General features: G+C 38.2%; 1 protein-coding gene across 2 annotated transcripts in view; it reads right to left on the bottom strand.

Moving 5' to 3' along the window:
- The window catches only part of Agps (alkylglycerone phosphate synthase), a 95,071-nt gene that overhangs the window by 30,763 nt on the left and 45,727 nt on the right, over nt 1-18,581 (bottom strand). For both annotated transcript variants that reach the window (XM_040745623.1, XM_040745624.1), the window contains exons 11-12: nt 11,353-11,480; nt 743-794 (exon numbers count right to left, since the gene is read on the bottom strand). In XM_040745623.1, the coding sequence (XP_040601557.1) occupies nt 743-794; nt 11,353-11,480 (180 nt within the window). The remainder of the gene's footprint in view (nt 1-742; nt 795-11,352; nt 11,481-18,581) is intronic.

Here is an 18,581-nt window from a genome sequence, read left to right as displayed (position 1 = left end):
TTAATCTTTTAGAAAAATGTTTTTAGACAAAGCTGCTTACTATTCTCCACCCAAGTCTCCCAACAGCACCCCTTACTGTACTACACGTTCTCCAAACCCCACTGCCAATCAAGCAATCAATGTCATGGGATGTTCTCAGTCTTCCCCTTAGCCTGCCACTGCGGGTAGCTAATGCTGTCCTGGAAACTCACCCTCTTGCCCACTGCTGCCACTCTGCTCAGGGTGCTCCAAGTTTGCCCCTGCATTGCTCACCACGTGCAGCTGGGTCTCCACTCCACCCCTCCTCATCACCCTGAGCAACACTGCCAGAAAGAGCTTTCTAAGGCAAAGACGGTTGACGCCCCCTCCACAAAGAAAGACCACTGCAGACAAGATATCCTCAAAATACTTGGAGTACTCTAAAACATGCTATTGTGCTTTCACAAATGCAGCTTTGCCAACCAATCTGGATAGGTAGAAGACTCAAGCAAACCTCCACTTCCCCTTGAAGAGTCAGAACAAGTACCTTCTCTTACAGAAGCCTTTCCCAGCTTTCCTCCTCTACCCGGGGAAAGCTCCATGAATGAAGCACGGCTTCACCAGCAACCAAGGCACCCGGTGCTCGCCACAGTCCTCCTTTCACAGGCCTGAGAGGCCTGATTAGAACAAGAGCTCCAACAAGGACAGCACGATGACAATCTCCATTCTCTGAAAATTCTGGAGGTTGACTGAGCACATTTTAAAATCGCCACTCCTTACTCACCAAACTGAAACTGCTGGTTGTCCATGAGGCGGATAGATGCGGGAGCACATCTCTGTGTTAAAAGGAAGAAGTGGGGGAATCAGTTCAATAGACTAAACACTCACACAGCAGGATCTGACTGTTACTTTATAATGTAAGACTTCAAGGACTTAACTCCTAAAGATACATGGAAAGAAAAGAATCTCAACTTGTTATATAACTTCATGAAGACAAAACATCAGTGGTTTATAAAAATATTTAGAGAAATCTATGTATAAAAGTAATTCATATATACTCAAACCTTTAATCTTTGCAATAAAATATACTTGCTGCCTGGCAATAACTTGTGAAAATAACTTAAAAGAATTCTACTCCTCAAAATGGATTATTTTACAATAAAGTAGAACTTTTTAAGACCAAATAGTGTTTTAAGAATTGTAAATTTTCTAATATTTTACTAGGTTCTTACACAGTAATTTCCCCCTTCTTCCCCCTACCTACCTACCCACCCCCGCTCTGCTGAGAATCAAGGTTGCGGCCATGCACCTACTGGGGAAATGCTCTGCCACTCAGACACATCACTATTCTCTTGCACACCTTTAAAATGAGGAAAGCATTGGTGGAAATTGTTATATGCCAAAAAACTTCTAAAATATATCTACAATGTCTTCAAAAACAATGCTAGGAGCCTTTCCCTTTTTTGAACCCTTCCTCAAAATCATTTTAAATAGAAAATCCCACAGACACACAGTCAGAGTTCTAAGTTCTTTCAGGGTTATATGTAATGCAAACAGCAATGAAACTTTGACGGCTACAAATATAAATCTAGCCAGGTGGTGGTGGCACATGCCTTTAATTCTAGCACTTGGGAGGCAGAGGCAGGCAGATCTCTGTGAGTTCAAGCCTAGATAGATAGATAGATAGATAGATAGATAGATAGATAGATAGATAGATAGATAGATAGATCCCAGCATCCACATGGCAGCTCACAACTGTCTGTAACTATAGTTCTAGGGGATCTGACACCCTTATACAAACATATGCATACACATACAGGCAAAATACTGATGCCATAAAAAATAAAAAAATAAAAAAGTGGGTGTTAAAAAGAGAATATATATCCAAAGAATAAACCTGCCCGAGTGTGTGTGTGTTTGTGTGTGTGTGTGTGTGTGTGTGTGTATGAACTAACTAGGAAGAAGGGGAAAGCAAGACAAAACACAAGGTGAAGACAGCAGGTGATGGTTGAGCAAACTTCACCTGTAAATAAGAAATTCAATTTTTTTCAGCAACACCTTTCCAACACCAAGTTTCAGATCTAGGTGTACTTGGATATGCAGGCTGCAGATGCCCAACTAGGAAAGTGTATGGAAGCGTGCAAGACCTGAGTACCAACACTAATGGTGATAAGACATTCAGCCTGCACTTGTATTATTTTTGTGATAATAAAAACTATAAAAGGATCTAATGTCCAAAGAGGATTATTGTTTCCTACACAAGATTTTAGCATCTAAAGTTCTACCAAGGACTGTTTTTAGAGTAGATATTTTGAAAAATGCTGTAAACATTTTTTTGAGACAGAATATTGCTATGCAGCCCAGAATGCCTCCAAATTCATGGCACTCCTACTGCCTCAGTCTACAAAAAAGTCATAAAATTTTAAACATTTGTCTTCACAGTATCATTTATCAATAAATTCTATAAAGTTCCAAAACTCCTTAGAAGCTTAAAAAGTGTATTAAGACATTTTTACTATTATTTGCTTTTTCTTGAACAAGTATTAGTTCTTATTAAAGCATAAAACACAGTAATTTACCCAACAGAAGGATAGGTAAGATTCTTATTTTAAAGCATACGCAATTAATTTATCATCTAAAACTAAGGATGAGATAATTCAATTGATTACTCAGAGTCACTGGCAGGTGATCTTATGCACATGATGACAGCCCACCCCTCACACTGTGGTTTCAAACTGTGCCCTGTTTTTATTTCACATAAGCAACAGCACTGTCAAAGGAGCAGAACCTGCACTAACTTCTTTTCAGACAGACACAAGAATGGATGAGGTTACACTGTTTGTCCAAGGTCAGAAGGCTATGAAATAGTAAAGAGACCAAGATGTCCTAACTACTGATGAGCAGGTTCAAGCATGCCACACAGCCTTGCTGAGCACGCGCACGCGCGCGCATACACACACACACACACACACACACACACACACAGTGCTTAGCTTCATATCCAAATCAAAGATTACATCAAAACTACCGCATCTGCCATTTTGTGCTCTTATTAAAAGTGTAATAGTTTTTTTAAAAAAATCACCATGGGAGCTGGGTGGTGGTGGCCCACACCTTTAATCCCAGCACTCAGGAGGCAGAGGTAGGCGGATCTCTGTGAGTTTGAGGCCAGTCTGGTCTACTGAGCAGAGTTCCGGTACAGCTAGGGCTGCACAGAGAAACCCTGTGTGTGTGGGGGGGGCAGTTAAAAAGGGATAATTTCAAATTTTGGTATAAAGGTATTCCTAAAAGCACTGCCAGTTTCCAATATACTACAGGAGGATCAATTTTCTTCGCATTTATAAATCCTGATGCCTTTAATCAAATGAATGCAGTGACTGCTAATAAAACATATGAAACCTGATTAGGGCAAATTTCCTTTATTCATAAAATAAGTAGACTATAGGTATACATGAGATAATATCTATAGTATACATGTTTTTTGTTTTTTTGTTTTTTTTGGTTTTTTCGAGACAGGGTTTCTCTGTGGCTTTGGAGGCTGTCCTGGAACTCGCTTGGTAGTCCAGGCTGGTCTCGAACTTACAGAGATCCGCCTGCCTCTGCCTCCCGAGTGCTGGGATTAAAGGCGTGCGCCACCAACGCCCGGCTATAGTATACATGTTTGTATGTTCTGAATTCAGAGCACTTTTGTGCTAGGGTGTGAAATTCCTGATGAGAACTGTAAATTCTACCTGCTGCCACCAGCCAGGTTCTACTTCAGTTGCTTCAAGAGCGAGTGCTATTAATAAAAACAAGCAACACGTGTGTGCTGAGGAAATGGGAGCCGAAGACACCACTCTCAGTAAATGCTTATTGTTGGGGAAAGTTGGGCTACCAGGATGCCTTTTTCTCTTAAATGATTTAATTATTGGAATGTACAATTTTCTTAAATAGATGAATAAGATATTTTTAAAAAAGAAACTGCTGTAATTCCTTAGATATGATCATCATATTGTGATTACAAAGAATGCTGTCCTCTTATTTTATAGGAGATGACTGCTAAAGTACTCAGGAGTCAAGTGTTATGGTGTCTGCAACTTAATTCCCAATAGTCCACAAACATATGCATAAGAAACAAACAGAACACATTGGATCTATGAAGGGAATATGCAGGTGATTTTTATACTATTTATCCCAATGCTCTATGTATAAATTTTTCAAAAGTAAAAAGAAATAGAAAAATAGGCAAAAAAAAAAACTTTAGAGTACTTGCTAAATCATGCAGCTATCAATATTCACCAAAACTGAACGTGATTTTAACTTGGTGGCTGAGTTACATGAACAAATACTATCCCAAAACAAAGAATGAACACTGACTTTTAGAAAGAAATTATTCAACAGATTTAAAGTTTTATATTTTTTCAAAGTCAATAGTTTTTCAGTTGCTGTCTTAAGTAAATTTACAGAAGCAAAGAATTCAAATAAAAAATATTATCTAGTTAGTATGCTGGCCTTTGACAACTGATAATTTGAAAATTATTACAGATCATTCTAAACATACAAAAAATTTACTTAGATATGAAACAATTAAAAATTACTACAGCAACTGACCGAAGAAAAGTTCATATAATCAAAACATTAAAATCATGTCCCTGGTGTATGTATAACACAGATCAGGCTGTCTTCACTGCTTTCAAAGCTAAATGGTGAGATCAAGTTACAAAACGAACGCAATCCTCTCTCAAGGACAAAGGGTATAAACTCTAAGAATCATACTATCCCAGTAAGGCAAGGAGCCCTGGCTACAGTGACCCCTGCTGGTAGGTGTCAGAAGTAACCTGGGAGGGCTGTTTCAGGGCAAACAAAAAATGCTTACTCTAATTGAAGTTAATGAAATAACTAAGTGCACTTACTAGAATTTCTCATGCACCTGACTTGTACAGCCTATTTATAGTTAGTAGCTAACAAAACGGTATAAAAACTTACTGTGCACTAATAAAAACTATCATTTGTTTTATCTTGAATAAATAGATAAGCACACAGAACTTAAAATACGAGTACAGATTTGACTAAGTCAAAATTCTAACTATTTCTTTCCTATTAGGGTTTTACAATCCAGGAATTTACTTGAATCTAATCCTGGATTGTAAAATTTAGAATTACTATCTGTGCTAAATTAAAAAGGAACACTATCTCAATCCAACTATTTCATAAATTGAAAAGGGCAATCTCTGTAAGAGCACCTTAGAAGATTTGTGAAAAGTGCTTTCCTTACACTAAGCCATGGCTACTGCCAGAGAGAGCCACAGCATGCACTTGAGATGGGCATGTGAGGAGAGCTGTCTCTTATGTGACTAGCTTTTACCAGAGTTCGCAGTGACGCACCTTTTAAGTCTCCCTAAGACTGCTACTGCTTTAACTTCTTACAGATAAATGCCACAGCTAGTGAGTCATCTTTGAACTAAAATGGTTTCTTCCATGGGTAAGCCAAACTTCCTGCCCAAATTCCTGAGCCTAAAGACTATCAGAAATAGTCTAGCCTGGCGGTGGTGGAGCATGCCTTTAATCCCAACACTTGGGAGGCAGAAGCAGGTGGATCTCTGTGAGTTCCAAGCCAACCTGGGCTATTACACAGACAAACCCGGTCTCAAAAAAATAAAAAATAAAAATAAAATAAAGGAAGAAAAGAAATAGTCTAGGTGTTGTATTCGAAACAAGTGCTTCAATATTAAACCCTACGTGCAATGCAATGCAACAATTAAACTCAGTGAAGTTAGGCTATGTTGTGTCTTTAATAATTACCAAGAGACTGAGAGCTTATCTATTTAATTTGCACACTACCCATTTCATTATGCAGTATAACATTAATACCACAGTGCTCCTACACAAAAGCCAATGACAAATTAATAAAAAGTTCAAAGGGGGTTGAAAGTCATGAGTTGAACGAAAACTCCTAGAAATATAAATTTTAAATGTAGACAGAACTGATACTGAGAATTTTTAAAGTTTTATTTATTTTATGTATATGAATGCTCCATCTGCATGTATGTCTGCAGGCCATTAGAGGGCATCAAATCCCATTACAGATGGTTGTGAGCCACCACGTGGTTACTAGCAACTGAACTCAGGATGTCTGGAAGAGCTGCCAGTGCTCTTAACTGCTGAGCCATCTCTCCAGCCCTGAAACGTCTTCTTAAAAGACAAGTATTTGGTTTTTATTAAAGCACAAAATACATATTATTGGTAAGTACTTCCCTGTGCTTGTAAGAGCCACAAGTCTATATGACTATCCTAATTATACTTTTATTTTTATTTTCAGTTTAATAAAGGCACAATAACAACTTCTAAGCAACTTCTGGCAAGAGCGTGGCACATAATGATCTTCACGGGATCACAGCTGTAAAGAACCAAATTAACCAAATCGCTGACCAAAGGTATTTTCTTTAGAGAAAAAAATATGACACATATGAAAATGTTAACTTATAATGACAATTCCATTTAATAAGTAGCAAGTGTACCCAAAAATTATTGCTGAATATACAAAGGGGTTTTTGTACAGTCCATGTTAAAAACTAATTATTTTCAACTTATCTGAACTCCTGTAGAATTTGCAGAATTCACAAACTATTTCTTCTCTATTCTGATCTAAACTTAACATAAGGAAATACCTGTCAATTTAGAATGACTTAAAATATTGAAAACAAAAATGAGAGAAAGCAGAGAAGACCACCCTCTGTAATAGGAGACAGCAAGATGAAGGCTGCCTGTTAGCTTTTAATTCTAAACACCTACTTCTGACCCTGAAAAGAGCAGTTCTCAAATGACTATTTATTCTAATTAGTTTTCCTCTAATTGGAAAAAACACCCCCCCAATATGAAGGACAGAATCCTAAATTCTTATTGATACCAACCAAAAGAAGGGGAGTCTATGCTACTGAGCTCATTTCAAAGCCTGTAAAATCATCAGTGCTGCTTGAGAACTGACAAGAGAATAGTAAAATGCTGTATCTGACACAGCTAGTACATCCTCACCTCTTAACTGTACTGGAAATCTATTTTCTAAGGAAATCTTACAGAATCACTTACCCATTTAGTGAGCAAACATGGAGACTGCACTGGCCTACCACTTAGGATATCACCCACAAACTGTTCCTTTCTAGCCCCTCAGAGGGCAGGGCAAGAGGACAGTTCCTCACAGAGGCAAGGTCACATGAGCCCTGAGGGGGGCATCCCACTGACAGCTGAGGCTGTTGAATGCTCATCTTCAGTCAGCGTCGTAACAAACCTCCAGCACCAACACTCTGCTACTGTGAAAACCACACATGCCCCCCTCCAGAAGACACTCATCCACCACACAGTTGCAACTCTGAAGGAGACCTGAGGACACATACTACAAAACTCAAAGTGTGAAATGGCAGTAAAGAATTACAAGCAGCCAACTCATTATTCAATCAAGAACGTGACACAATCATAAAGCATGCACTACCTATTTTGTCTAATATCCCCTGCTATCAAGTGAAATCCCAAATCCAAACTAAGCAAAACATGATTTTTCTGAGCTTTTTTTTCTGTCTGAAAATACTATTACAAAAAGAGAACAGAATACAGTACCTACTGTTGGCATGAGGTTTCTATTCAGTAAAGTGATATGATTGGTATCTCTTAAGCCATTAAAAAAAAACTATTTGTATCCAAACCAAGCAAAGCAATGTCTATACATTTGCATTACAAGGCACGAAATATGTGGGTCTCCAAATACGTGATACTACCAAATTACCTTCTTAGCCATGTGGGGAGCAATGCTTGAGAATAAACTATTATCTACCTAGATTTTTATAAGGCAAGCTTTCTATTCTAGTCTACATGATTTGTCTGTAAAAGCTATTTATTACTAAGTACACAAAACTCCAGTCAGGTACTTCCTTGCTGATCTGCTCTGTAACCACATGGTGGCACTATCAATCATTATTATCTCTATACTTAGTACAGAGAATCACACTATAGTCATCAGGTGAGTATCTAAGTTTCCTGAAACTGTTTACTCAGGGGAAGTTTTGCTGCTTTATGCAAGAAAGGAAAAGGAGTCTCCCTTGCTCTTCCACAGCACAAGTAGGTCTTCTGTGTCATTTTCTAACAGGGGTACATCAAACCATAAAAACCGCACCAGACTCTATCAGTTACTCATATTCAAACTGAATGTCTCCATGGTGATAACATTATGAACAGGAGCTTTGTAGATTTACACATCAATTCTCAATGATGAAACCAAAGGCATTTTCAAGTGAGTATATGCAATGTGGGAAAATGGATGGCCATTCAGGAAAGCATAAAATATTTACACCTGAATTATAATACTTGATGAATTCACTAACCTGAAGAGACTAGGAAATGTAGCATTAGCCAACACAGTTGAACATGACCCTTCTGAGATCTTCTGCCAAGAAAATATACAAATCCAAAACACTTTTCAACTTTTACGAGTTTCTTTCTTTTTAATCTGATTTAAGCTGACAGAAGACAAATGAAGATGCACAGCCAATCCGGAGCTAACTCTTTTGGGAGGGAAGTAAGCATGCCCAGAGGCATTCTTGTCTGCTATCCTCACGGCATAAGCTGAACGTACCCACATGTTCTCATGCACCATGTTAACCTTTGCATAAGAGCTTCATCATCAAGCTAAGCATGCCCCTAAGCCTATGCATCTTCCCTTCTTGAATAACCTCAAACTACAAATGCTCAAAAGTGTGCCCACCTCTAAAGAGTGTTCCTCTGGGCATGTGCATGTCTCTTCCATAAAATTTGCATGCTTCTTTTGTTGGGGGAGCCACCATTTTGGGAAGAACCTGTTCTTGCTTCCTGCAGTAGCTAACAGAACACTCTCTACTCTTTTAAACAAAGAAAAAACTTACTTTTGCATTCATATTTATTTTGCTAAGTAATATTGATTAACTAGAAATACAATGTTCAAAACATGACAGAGAGAAAATAGGGACTAAATCCTTAACAAAGCCTGGGCGACATTCTGAGAGCTTGTGTTTATATTTTTTTCGTTATTTTTCTAAGTCAAATTATATGTATTTTGAAATTTTTGTTTTATTTTTTAACTAGTGAACTTCCAACTATTTCCTTTAAATTAAAAAATTAAAAATCTAGCTCTCCCCATTCTTCTAGTTACTAACTCAATGCAAAGTCACACCGCTCTATAAAACCCTTCTTACTTACTGCATCTACCTTAGGGTTGTGCATCCTTGATCTTTAGCAGAAGATTTAACAATAGCCTCAAAACACCTGAACTTCACTTCCCCACTCTCAGTTTCAACAGAACACATATTACTCCTAAAAAAGTTCCATGATAGTCCTCTTTAAAGATTACTGTCGTGTCTTCATCTTAGCAAGCATGATATAATACTCAAAACTCTAGTAGTCTAACTGTGACGTGCAGTAAAGTTCATGTGAATTTTAAGCTCCCGTATAAGAAAAGCAGCCATCAGCATTCACCTCTGCTTTGGCACCCAAGTAATCTCGCACACATCCAAACATGTCCATGCAAGGACCATACTTCTTAGGGTCAACCACAAAAAAGTCTGTGCTAATTCTAGCAGGCAATAACAGTTGCTAACAATTATAAAAGTTGTCCTTACCTATTACTAAATTGGGTGATCATACCTCTTGAAAATGTAAATACATAGAATGAGTATCTCAGAATGTAAAATGAAGTGAAATAAAAGACACAAGAAATGAAGTGAAATAAAAGACACACAGTATTTTCCTCATTTTAAGTTTTTTAAAACATTAGTAATTGCTGGGAATATAGTTTGGTAATAGATGGTTTTCCCAGCATGCTCAAAGTTTTAATTTCTAGTACAACATACTGCAGAAAAAAAATAAAAAGAGGCCATGCCTGAAAGGTAAAGCAAGACGACCAAGAGCTCAAGGCCAGCCTGAGTATAGTGAGAACAAGGCTTCCTCAGCAGTTCAGTGACAGCCCATCTTAAAATAAAAAGTTTAAAAAAAAAAAAAACAGGGATATAGCTCAATGGTAGAGAGTACTTGCCTATCATGCACAAGGCCCTGGGTATAATCAACCCCTAGTACCACAAAACAGAACAAACACTATAGTGGTTGTCTTGGATTGCCTTCCACTAGTTTATAGTTCAACAAGAATAAGGATAATTGACTAGATATTTTCCTTGCCTTTATCGGTCTCCCTTCAGTTTTCTCTGAATATTAAGAAGTTGATCTATACAGATCATACCAAAAAGTCCCCTTCCAGGACCAGGGGTGGTATCCCAGCATTTAATCCAAGCACTCAGGAGGCCAAGGCAGGTGTATCTTTATGAGTTTGAGGCCACCCTGGTCTACAGAGCAAGTTCCAGGCTTGCCAAAGCTATCCAGTGAGACTCTATTTATAACAACAACAACAACAACAACAAAAGAGTCTGCGTGTGCATACCTAATAGGGAAATTACAGAACTCAGTATGTTTACAGAAAGCAAGAGGTGGACTATATTGCATTAACCTCCTTACTGCTGAGAAAGGTTGAAAGAAAAATGACTCATAAACTATTGCAGTACAAACCATGAAAAAAATATTTCTACACTAAGACAGAATGAAATAAAAACATTACTTGGTACGAGCTAGTCTTTTTTTTAAAAAAGGAAAAATGATAAATATTTCCTTTTAGAAAGACAGAAGGCAGGAGTTGTGTTTTTTTAAGACTACAAAAAAGTATACTATATTAACTATATTACTTAAACAATAGATAAAATAATATTATAAAACCAAGTAGCACCTAGCAGCACATCTATGCATTAAAAATGTTTATCCACATTTTAAACTTCAAAATTTGGGGGTTATTGATATTCAGTCACTACCTGTAATTTCTCCTTTATCTTTCTTTTTTGGGGGAGAGTCTATCTACATAGCCATGGCTGTCCTGGGACTCCCTATGTAGACCAGGTCATGAGCTCACAGAGATCTGCCTGCCTCTGCCTCCTGATGCTGTGATCAAAGGTGTGTACCATCACACCTGGTTATTTTCTAATTTCAATAAATGTTTTATTTAAGATAAGTCAAATATTTCAATTCATCATAAAATATATTATTCCAAAATAACTTACAAAATATAGCATTCAACACAAAGTAGAACCATTCAAAGTCAAGAATCTAAGAACTTCTCTTAAACTGGTCCCAAATGATATGAGTCTCTTGAGACAAGAGATAGGTATGAGAGCAATGTAACCAACTACTGAGTGAAATAAGTGTATTTAAAGGGGTAACTTTCCATGTAAAACTTGGTAAAAAATTATAAACGTAACACAACTAAACATAAAGAGTACTTGAGACATCACAATTACAGAGCAGAATTTTAAAAATAAAATTGCATATATATCTTCTTTTTTTTTTTTAAATTACCTGCTTTGCAATTTCTCTTAAACAGGCTACTCCTTGTTCAAAATTAGGGAAAGCTACTGAGCCATACTTTTGGTATTCCGGTGTTGGTCTGATTTTTATTGTAGCTTCTGTTATTACACCAAGAGTTCCTGAAAAAGAAGGGAACAATCCAATATATCACATGACAATTTCTAAAACCATATTTAAATCAATTAAATCTATTTAATCAATTGATTCTATTGCTTCATTCTATTATCCACGTTAAATTTATTTAATTCTTCTATTTGGTGAATAATGGCTAATCAAGTCTTTTTAAATGAACAGTTAAGCAAATCTTACAATTTCAAAAATGATTTTAGATTCTTTTTTATATACAAATACTTTAAAACATTTCAAGCCTTCTCCAAGAAAGTCAGTTTTAATTGGTTTTAAAGCATAACTTATTAAAAGAAAAGAATGGAGAAACATTAATCACATATGCATTGATAAAGGTGTATTCTGATGTGTCTATATTTACTATGAAAACACCAGAGCAAAAAGAAGCTAACTTTCTTTAAACTTTAAGATAATTGAAGGTTCTGAGAAACTATAGCCTTGCCTTGTCTCCTCAGATTTAATGCATATAAAGACAAAGGCATTACTAAGAAGCTCTTGTAAGAAAGAAACAAATGTATTCACTGACAAAGCAATTATCACAGTATGAAGCATGAGAAAACCACCAGAAAGACATTATTTACTGCCCGGAAGCAGGGAGAAATTAATCTGAAAGAAAAATAATAAGTTGAATATAAGCACTTATACCAAAATATTTAAAGAAATATGACTAAAAAGGAATATATTCACAAAACCAATTTTTAAACTGTGGTTTCAGATATACAAATATAAATTAATTAACACCATTAGCAAACTTTTCACGATCATTTTAAAAAGTGTAAAGCAGGATGTGAATGAAAATGAAGAACTTAGTTACAACACTGGAAATAAAAGTTCAGGGGTTGTATGGCATCCCTAGAATGACTTACCAAGATGTAACATAGGGTTAAAAACTTGTCTCAGTCCATAGAGTATAAATCAGATTAATGAGATTATTATATGTTAATTAGCTTATTATATATTCATATGTTGCTTCTGGTTTATTTAAAATATGAGTCTCGTAACTTGAATGGTCACAAAATCTCTGTAAGTTTGTCCAATTAACAATTAATATAAAACAAATACAGAATTTAAAATATAAAGTGACTAAATGTTTTTGTTTCCCTATCTTTGGGAAATAATTTCAACAATAAAATTCACCCATTTAAAATTCTAGAAGCCCTCAAAACAACATTATGGCTATTACCATCCTCTTGGTTGCCCTCTGTAACTAGATGCTAAGACCACACTGTTGAAGACACAGTACCCTTTACAGAAATCATGCTGGAACCAACCTGGAAGTTTTCTTCCTGCTGGCTACCTTTTGTACTACTGATCCCTGAATGCTACAGTACCAACCTGTCGGGCAAGACATACACATGAACACAACTGTGGCATGACTGTTAGAGAAGCAAACAACTATTTTCTGGTTGGATCTGAAACCTGGTCCACGGGAGTATACTAATGCCTAGTATTGCCATGCTGGTCAAAAGCCTATGGCTGGGGAGAGCATAGGTCCCGTATATGTGCAAAGGGGTTGGCAGGGCCACTACTGTTGTTTTCCTAAAATGATACTGTCAAACTGCCTTCTAAACTGTGGGTTGCTCATACCCACAGATCAGTGTAGTTCACAAGATCAGAGAAGCGTCTTTTTGCAGTGAACTTCAGTCTGTACAAAACTGGTTACAATGCTGAAAATAGGAGAATATTGCATACAACTCTAAACGGGACATCTGGGTCAACCCCACAAGGTTCAGAGAACATTGTGGAAAAGAAACAGAAAGCATGTAAGAACCAGAGGATGGAGTGGAGTGCTGTAACATGCTGTCATCTATCTGGACATGGTGTGACTGCTGCATTCAGGAACTCAGAGCAGCTATAGTTACCTGCACAAGATTAAGCCAGTCAATAATTGCAGCATAGACCGTGCAGGTGCTTCTAAGTTCTACCCCTAGCTGAGGAGCTATTGGTTGTTGATGGCTGCTACAGGAGGGGAGACTCATTTCTCTTCAGAGAAGAAACCACTGATAGGTTGCCCCTAGTATAGTCACATGTATGCACAATCATTACTATAAACTAAATTTAGACCGCTTTAATCTCCCCCCAAACTGTACCAATTAAATAGCCATGCTCCATTTCCATACCTGCACCTAGCCAACTATTCATAAATATATTCTGTCTTTATTAATATGCATATTCTGGATATTTTATATGAAAGGAATCTCACAGTATGTGGTTTGTGGATTTTTTTCATTTGCTATGGTTTCAAGATTCACAATTTTACACTGATTATCATTATAATCAATGAACTACTGAAAACTCTGGGAGCTGCAATGAAAAGTTCACTTAAAGAACCTGTCCAATAATATATGATCTGGCAAGAACCAGAAGAACAAACTTGAAGACAGACTGACAAAGATTGTGACACATTGTGCTATAAAAATAATAGAGAGAAAACAAAGAAATAATTCTCAGAAAAACATGAAAAATCACTAATTATATTACTAGATAAATAATGAAAGTATTATGAGGGCAGGGTACAGACCATAGGGCAGAAATCCTATACATAAAATGAATTCAATAAATTTCAAACAGGATCAACACAAAAATCCATAAACAGATCATGAAAAAATGCTCAAAATCAAAGACAAGTAAAAAGATTTGAAAACTGCAAATGGAGCTCTTAATTGGACTAGATAATAAAAATATCAGATATAGAGAAAAATACTGAAAGATCAGAGAGAAGGAGCAAGCCACTGCCACACCTTACCTCCTTCATAAAACAAACTTGAACAAATTTCCAAAGACTAAAATAATATAAAATACGTTCCTATTATTGCTGGACATAAACTATCCCCCATAGGCTCATGTATTTGAACACTTGGTCTCCACCTGTGGAAGTGCTGTTTTAGAGGGCTTGGAACCTTTAAGAGGGAGGTCCTCACTGGAAGACATATGTTACAAGGAGACTGGCAGTAAGAGTTAAATGACCCTATTTCTGCCCAAGCCTTCTAATTCTTAGTCTGTGGATATATCATCAAGAAGCCTCAAGTCATGGCCCCAGGAATTTAATTCAGTACAATCATCATACCTTCCCTTTTGGGGTCAATACAAATTATTCCTCACTCAAGTAGCTTTGTGTCTAGTATTTAGTCAAACCACTAAAAAAGTAACTAAGACAGGAATGGGGTCTTTGCTATAATATATTTGAACATGTAATTCTTAGGCTTTTGGACCTGGTGTGTGAAAAGAATATAGAAGAGTCTGAAGTGGTAGTTGAAAGAAATCCTAGAAGGCCATAAACAGAGATGATGGGCAATTCTAGTAGGAGTTTGGAAGACCACCATGCTGATAAAAATGTGGACAGTAAAGGCAGGGCTCATGACATTTCAAAAAAAAAGTAACTGTTCTATTAGCCTCTCTGTCTTAAGATACACTTCTCATCAATGATCCTTCCTATATCCTGGCTTCCACAGACTTCATTCTTGAAATTGAAAGGAACTGTGAAGAGTTAATTTTTTTTTATTTTTATTTAAAAAAAGTTATCTTTCATTTTACACACCAACCCTAGTTCCCCCTCCCTCTCTTTCTCCCACCTTCCCCACCTTCTCTCCTCCTACCCCCCATTCACACCTCAGAAGGAATAAGGCCTTCCTTGGGAAGTCAACAAAGTCTGGCATACCAAGTTGAGGCAGGACCAAGCCCCTCCCCCCCTGTATCAAGGATGAGCAAGATAGACCATCATAGGGAATGGGCTCTAAAGAGCCAGTTTATGCACCTGGGATAGGTCCTGGTGTCACTACCAGCCCCCACCCCAACAGATCAAGCCATATAACTGTCACCCACATTCAGAGAGCCTACTTTGGTTCTATGAAGGCTCCCCAGCCATAGCCTGTGAGCTCCCACTAGCTTGGGTCAGCTGTCTCTGTGGTTTTCACCATCGTGCTCTTTGACACACCCCACCTTGTTCATAAGATCCCTCCTCCCTCTCTCTCAGCCGAGTGCGTGGCTATGAGTCACTGCATCTGCTTCCATCAGTTACTAGATGTAGGCTCTATGATGACGATTAGGGCAGTCCCTAATCTGATTATAGGGGAAGGCCTGTTCAGACATCCTCTCCACTACTGCTAGGAGTCTCAGCTGTCATCCTTGTGGGTTCCTGGAAATTTCTTTAGCACCAGGTTTCTTCCTAACCCCATAATGGCTCCCTCTATCAAGATATCTCTTTCATTGTCCTTCCCCTCTTCTCTCCCCCAATTCTGACTTCTTGATCCATCCTGTTCCCATTCCCCATCCCCTCCCTTCTACCTGCCCCTCCCAGTTCACCCAGGATAGCTTAACTATTTTCCCTTCCTGGGGCCCTCCATGTGTGTCCCTCTTAGGAATCCTCTTTTTTCCTAGCTTCTGTGGGGTTGTGCATTATGATCGAGAGGATGTGGAGTAAGGGGAGCATTCCTCCATTGCTGGAGGAGTGCAAACTTGTACAGTCACTCTGAAAATTAGTATGATCATTTCTCATAAAATTGGGAATCAATCTACCCCCAAGACCCATCAATAACACTCTTGTGTACCCAAAGGATACACATTCATACCACAAAGACATCTGCTCAACTATATTCATAACAACATTATTTGTAATAGCAAGAACCTGGAAACAACCTAGATACCCCTCAACGGAAGAATGAATAAAGAAAATGTGGTACATTTACACAATGGAGCATTACTCAGTGGTTAAAAAAAAAATGACATCTTGAAATTTGCAGGAAATGGATGGAACTAGAGAAAAAGCATCCTGAGGAAGTAAGCCGGACATGGAAAGACAAACACAGTATATACTCACTCATAAGTGGATATTAGACATAAAGCAAAGGATAACCAGTTAAAAATATTTTTTCAAAAAAAGAACTCACATCTTAATCTTAATAAACATTTTAATTAAAAATATGTTGTGTGTGTGAGTGAGAGAGAGAGAGAGAGAGAGAGAGAGAGAGAGAGAGAGAGAGAGATACAATTCAGGATGATGATTCCCTCTCTCTCAGAATCTATCAATATCCATTAGTTCAGAAGCAAGGGATAGAACACCATGGCTCCCCCCCACTCCTGCCAATCATAACTTCATTGTTGACAGGACCAGTCTTGCACAAGCCCAGTGCTACTAAGTTCATGACTACAATAACTATGTCATGCCTAGAAAATGGCATTTCACAGTCCTTCTTCCTATCTTATGACTCTTACATTTTCTTTTATTAAGTTTGTTCTTTGACAATTTCACATACGATAATCACTGCAATGTATACAATTCTTACCCTCTCTACTCTCTCTTACCTGATTTTTAAAAAGTGGTACTTAGAAAAATGGAGATTTAAAAAGGAAATCTAAGAAACAGATGGCTTCATTATTGAAAACTATCAAATACTTAAGGGAGTCATACCAATCCTTCACAAATTCTCAAAAAGTGACTCACTTTTAGAAGTGACTATTACACTATTCTAAGACATCAAACTAACAATACAAAACAAACTAAATATGAAGTAACACAGAGTCTAACTTCATCACAAGGAAAAATGATAGGTATGAAAAGTATGTCTGAGAGCAATAATCACTGTTAAAATCCAAGCCCACTTCACTATAACACTGTATAACTTATGTGGGGTTGTTGGTCACAGAGATCCCAAAGATTCCAAACTAACAGTTCTTTACAGTCCTGATGTTTGCCCACTAGAACTAGAATAGAAGAGTCTACTGCTGAAGATGATGCATACCTTGGTTCCAAGATATAGAGCAAGCAATCTGGAACTGTGTAAGTGCTATAGGAAAAGGCATCAACAATCAATCCAGCTGTGAGCCCCATGAACTACAAAACAATGTCAGGAAAGATGTGCCCACCTGTCAATAGTGGTAGGCCTGTAATGAAATCATCTGATTCTGAATCTATCTTCTCCCCAAGCAGGGCCTATAACTTCAATACTAGAAGGCTACAAAGAAGGGAAGGAGGGAGAGACAGAGGCAGGGAGGGAGGGAGGGAGGGAGGGAGGGAGGGAGGGAGGGAGGGAGGGAGGGAGGGAGGGAGGGAGGGAAGGAAGGAAGGAAGGAAGGAAGGAAGGAAGGAAGGAAGGAAGGAAGGAAGGAAGGAAGGAAGGCCTGCAGGGTGGTGGTGGCGCATGTCTTTAATCCCAGCACTCGGGAGGCAGAGGCAGGCGGATCTCTTCGAGTTGGAGGCCAGCCTGGTCTACAGAGTGAGTTCCAGGACAGCCAGTGCTGTTACACAGAGAAACCCTGTCTCAAAATAAAACAAAACAAACAAACAAAAAAAACCAAAAATACAACAAAAAAAATCAATACAACCTTCAAATTACCTCTAAGCAAAGATAAAAAGAATTCCCTTAGCCTTCCCATAGGTCCCAAATGCTACATGCTTGTAAGTGTGAAAAGGAGTAAAGGAACGCTTAAGCAATTTATCCACAAGAAAGAATTGAGGGTAGCAGGCACAGAGGCTAACACCTCTAATTCCAGCAACTGGGATCTCTATGAGTTTGGGGGGGGGGGGGAGAGAGAGAGAGAGAGAGAGAGAGAGAGAGAGAGAGAGAGAGAGAGAGAGAGGGAGAGGGAGAGGGAGAGGGAGAGGGAGAGGGAGAGGGAGAGGGAGAGGGAGAGGGAGAGGGAGAGGGAGAGGGAGAGAGAGAGAGAGAGAGAGAGAGAGAGAGAGAGAGAGAGAGAGAGAGAGAGAGAGAGAGAGAGAGAGAGAGAGAGAGATTAGGAAACATAGTTATTTGTTCCTTCTTTGCTGTCACTATCAAAGATCAGAACTTGTGCCTGAATACCTTGATTATACTTGTTCTTTTGAAGGGACAAGCAAAAGCACTTTGTCCTAAGTGCTGCCAATTTGACTTAAGACTCCATTTTACCTATAGGGTGAAACAAAGTTCAGGTTCCCAAGCCCTAGGGGAGCTGGGAACTTTCCAATGGCTGAGCAACCTCCTCATTAGACAAGAGAACCAGTCTGTTAGGCCCTTAGTTCTCTAAAACACTGTGGCTGTTCCTAAGAACAGAAAGAACTAATGAATCTGATCAGCTAGAGTGAAAAGGCGACATTCTGTGTTGGTTGGCATTGGTGAAAC

The sequence above is a fragment of the Mesocricetus auratus genome, unplaced genomic scaffold, assembly GCF_017639785.1.
Source record: "Mesocricetus auratus isolate SY011 unplaced genomic scaffold, BCM_Maur_2.0 Super-Scaffold_100004, whole genome shotgun sequence".
Classification (NCBI taxonomy): Eukaryota; Metazoa; Chordata; class Mammalia; order Rodentia; family Cricetidae; genus Mesocricetus; species Mesocricetus auratus.
Note: the sequence above shows the minus strand (reverse complement) of the source record. Positions and strands in the feature narration are given on the sequence as shown.